The 4,492-nt window shown below is 56.2% G+C and overlaps 1 protein-coding gene across 1 annotated transcript in view; it reads left to right on the forward strand.

Moving 5' to 3' along the window:
• The first annotated feature begins 3,056 nt into the window (after positions 1-3,056).
• Positions 3,057-4,492, forward strand: part of LOC109321406 (acyl-coenzyme A thioesterase 1-like) — a 9,357-nt gene continuing 7,921 nt past the window's right edge. Inside the window, exon 1 of the mRNA XM_019552057.1 lies at positions 3,057-3,605. Coding sequence (XP_019407602.1) covers positions 3,074-3,605 — 532 coding nt within the window. The 5' untranslated portion in view covers positions 3,057-3,073. The remainder of the gene's footprint in view (positions 3,606-4,492) is intronic.

Genomic DNA, 4,492 nt, shown 5'->3' on the forward strand with positions numbered 1-4,492 from the left:
AGACCACTGGCTCTACCAGTCTCCCCATTCCCAACCCGCACTACCCTGCTCCCCAGGCCATGCTTGTGCCCCTCACTCCCAACCTACAGTCCCCCACCCCCTCATGCCCCTCACTCTCAAGCCACAGCCCACCAGCCCTGCTGGTGGACCTCACTCCCAACCTGCAGCCCCCTGTTCCCCCCAGCCCTGCAGTGTCTCCTGGATGCCCCATCCCTGCAAGCACAGGCACCAGCCCCAGTGCTGCTGACTTGGCCATGCAGCTCCCCACTGCCCCCAAAGGGCCCCACCACCCCCATCCACTGCTCCCACCACCCTGCCTGGCTGCATGCTGGCCACATGCGTGTGCACCCTATACACACGTGTCGTTTCCCCCCACCCCACTCCATCCAGCCCCAAGCAGCTGCTTGCTAGGGCAAGCCAGGAAAAACTTCAAAGCTCAGCTGACCAAAATCATGGACATTTGATCATATTTAAAAAATCCCTGCCTAGATGGAGATTGAAGGATCCAAAACGACGACATGTCTGGGAAAACCTGGACGTATGGTAACCCTATTGTTTCTTAACCCATGTTCTTTCTTGTTTATACATGTGATAGTGTGCGCTCCAGGCCATACATGAACTATGTCAATGGTTCTCAGTGTTTTTAGACTCAAGGCACACCTTGTTAGGCTCAAGGCACCCGTTCATAGATTCAAGGCACTCCTCCAAAACTGCCAGCTCCCAGTTTTCACTCAGTTTTTGACTACAGAAATATAATAGAGCAATGTTTCTGTTGGAAAGAGCTCAGAAAGACCACAACAGGTCAGAATGTTTTTTACATCATGACTCCCTGTTTGAAATCTCTAGGTTAGTGAATCATGTTTGCATGCCTAACCATGCCAACATTGTGAGGCACCCAGGAGCACCCATAAAGTGACTGCAGGGCAGATTGGTTGAGAATCACTGAAATAAATAATGCCATAAACCTCTGGATGGATCATACCATAATTCTCATTTACTACCAAAAAGTCTTCAGTGCCTTCATTTGTAGCTGAAGGGACAATCTCAAATAAAGTGACATTTAGGAAACAAGCAGGCATACAGCAAAGGGAGGATTTTCATGACATGAATTTCATAGCAACCTTCCTGTTAAGAAAGCTAGTGTTTTGTCCAGGTCATTGCATGATCTTCTATTTCTTCAACTGTGAATTGTATGTAGGACCAGGCAGATACACAGCTTGAAGCTGGGAAAGGGGTGGGGAGGGTGGAATTATGGCAGAGGATTAGCCCTCTTATTCATGCACAAAGCAGTCAGGATACAGAGCCACATTTAACTCTTGAGGGGTCAGTTTTTGCCAAGGATTTGGCTCTCAAATAACGAGAGGAGCCCTGACAGAACCATGGCACTGACTGTCTTGGTGGAGAAAGTCACTAGAGAGCACACTGGGGAGGTGCCGCCCTGGCCTGAAGGATGGAGAACATCCCTGCTCTGAGCAGCCTCCTGTGCCATGGGAGAGTCACGGGGCTGGCCCCTGGGGAGCTAGAAGGCCCAGACGTACTGTTGCGAAGTCTCTTTATAACAAGCAGAATTGGGCTTGCGTTTTTTTAAAAGTTGTTCATATTTTTTGAGAGTCACGCATTGCAGTTTTTGGGGCTTGTTTTATTTGGAGCTTGCTTATTTTGCGTGTGGCTGAGGCCAGTTTCCATGGACACCCCAGCAACAGGCGTGCTGATTAGTGCAGGGCCAGGGTTTCTGCGTAGACTGGCCCCAGCAGCGCTGGCAGGGAGCACAGCAGGGCCAGGAGCTCCTCTGGGCTCAGGCTGGGACTGTGGCAGTGACAGCGTGGTCTGGAACTGGGGCAGAGCCGCAATCTGCAGCTCACACGCTCTGGGCAGGGGCATGCAGGCAGCAGATCATGGCTGTGCCCCAGCTCCGGACCACGCTGTCACCGCTGCAAGGAGCCAGGACAGGGCCGATATCTGCTGCCTGCACATCCCAGTTATGAAGACTGGGGATTTGCTACAAGAATTTTGTCCCAAGCTGGGATATGGTCCAACAGTTCAACACAAGAATGTATCTGATGGCAACAGAGACTGTGGAGGGCAGAGAGAGCAAAGATGGCTTTTTTTTAATAATGTCAGTACACACACATTTATCTAAATATTATATGCAGCAAAACTAGAACTGCTAAAAAAATATGGAGCTGTACATGGAGATCTTCCCTACTCCCCTCTCTTTGAAATGGGTTGGTGTAGGCTGCTATGGGCAGATCACAGCAGGGTGTTTGGTCAAGCTAGTGGAGCTGACCAGTTTTACTTTTGCTGCTGGCTTTGGCCAAGGACCCCACTGTTCAGGGCCCTTGCCTCTGCTGCAGCCCGGCTAGTGGATAATACCAGGAGACAAATGAGCAAGCAAGCAAGCAAGCAGAGAAGAGCCCTGCTCTGGGCTCTCCTGGTGGCTGTTTAACACCGGGACAACTCCAGGCAGCCTGCTTCCTGGGCTAGGTGCAGCCCCTTGAGGCTGCTTTCAGTGTCTTTTATCCTTCCCACTGGGGGCTCACAGTGGCTACTCCTCTCTTACTCCCCACACCTGTGTCAGCTCCCTTGCTGCAGGACTCACTACTCCCCAGGCCCTGGCTCCTCAGCATCCAGCGAATTCTCGCAGGTCTGGGCTGGGTGTGCAGAGGTGCCTCTGGGGTGTAGGGCTCTTCAGACTCCCCCAAGCCCCTAGTAACAGGGCAGGGCCCTGCTACAGTCAGCCTTATTTTAAACGTGGCGCTGCATTTTTTTCTTGCGAGACTTGGCAAAACAGCTCTGCAAAGACTGTGCGCGCTGCTCCCAGTGCTGCCCCGCCACGGACCCAGTGCCACGGGCGGCTGGAGCTGCCGTGGCTGCTACGTGCAGGAGCTGTGGTTATGCTAGGCTGCAGTCATGCTAAGCTACATTCAAGCTGAGACCAAGCGGAGCAGAACATGGCCAGCGGCGCTAGGGGCCGGGAGGAGCCGCTGCCGGAACCAGCCGCAGCCAAAGGGGGCGGGCGAGGCGACGCGACGCGACGCGACGGGGGTCGGGCTGTTCAGGCGGCGGCAGCAACATGTGGGTGCCTGCGCTGCGTCTCCTCCGCAGAGTTGGCGCCTGCGCCCCGTGCCGCCGCAGCTCGGCCATGGGCGCCCCGCGCGTGCGGCTGGTGCCGGACGGGCGCAGCCTGTGGGACGAGCCGCTGGGCCTGGCGGTGCAGGGGCTCGGCCCGCGGCAGGAGGTGACGCTGCGGGCGGCGCTGCAGGACGAGGCGGGCGAGGACTTCGAGGCGTGCGGCCGCTACCGCGCGGACGGGCGCGGGGAGCTGGAGCTGGGCCGCGCGCCGGCGCTGCTCGGAGGCAGCTTCTCGGGGCTGGAGCCCATGGGGCTGCTGTGGGCGCTGCGGCCGCGCCGGCCCTTCTGGCGCCTGCTCAAGCGCGACGTGCGCAGCCCCTTCCGCCTGCGGCTGGACGTGCTGGAGGGCCACGGGCCCCTGCCGGGCCGCCTGCTGGCGCGGGCCGAGCACGAGCGCTGCTTCCTGGGGCCCGGCGTCGTCCGCCTGCCGCTACGCCACGGCCGCCTGCGGGCCACGCTCTTCCTGCCGCCCGGTGAGTGCCGCCGCCCCGCCCCGCCTCGCCTCGCCTCGCTTTCCCGAGGGACCTTCAAGTCTGGAGGATCTCCACGTTCTGCCAGCAAACCTCTGTCAGGAGCAGCATTTGACAGCACAGATGAGGACAGAGAGAAGAGTTCTGCTTCCATAGGGAAGCTTTGAAAGCTGAGGCTCTGCCAGCTGAACTTGGAGCACCTCTACCCTCAAAGCTGCTCTATAGCCAGATAGCCCCTGCCCATGCTGCAGGTTAAGCAGAGGCCACTAGAAGGTTTTGCTTCTTCTAGAGAACTGGGGATCGTTCTTTTTGTCAGGTGTGCTACAAATTAGCCCTGCACCTTCAGGCAGGGACAGTTCAAAAGTTTACCATCGTTGGAACCTTCTGCCCTTCTGACCCACCCTCCCAGCATGCCACTTCCATCCTCATTGTGTATATGCAAACGCTAGCCAGGGAACAGGACGTCCCAACTTGTGGCCAACAGGAGATACCCATGATTCTGTTGGACTAGAAGATAGTCAAGTTGAAGTGTGTTTGCCTGGATGTGGGAGTTCAAGACTAGGTGGTAGAGTTGCAGAATTCTGTCCTTATCTTTAAAAATTTGTGAGCGCCAGTTACTTTGAATCTTTTCGTTTTGGAAAGCTTGCTTCTTAGGGCTACCATATTTCCAGTTCCAAAAAAGAGGACACCTGTTGCACAGGGTAAGGGGTGGTATATGATTGTGGAGGGCAGCGATATGTCAGTGCCCCCTGCCCATTGCATTGCCCTGCTGTTGCCCCCTCACTCCTGACCCACAGACCACTGGCTCTACCAGTCTCCCCATTCCCAACCCGCACTACCCTGCTCCCCAGGCCATGCTTGTGCCCCTCACTCCCAACCTACAGTCCCCC

The sequence above is a fragment of the Crocodylus porosus genome, unplaced genomic scaffold, assembly GCF_001723895.1.
Source record: "Crocodylus porosus isolate Cpor-Errol unplaced genomic scaffold, CroPor_comp1, whole genome shotgun sequence".
In the NCBI taxonomy this organism is placed as follows: Eukaryota; Metazoa; Chordata; order Crocodylia; family Crocodylidae; genus Crocodylus; species Crocodylus porosus.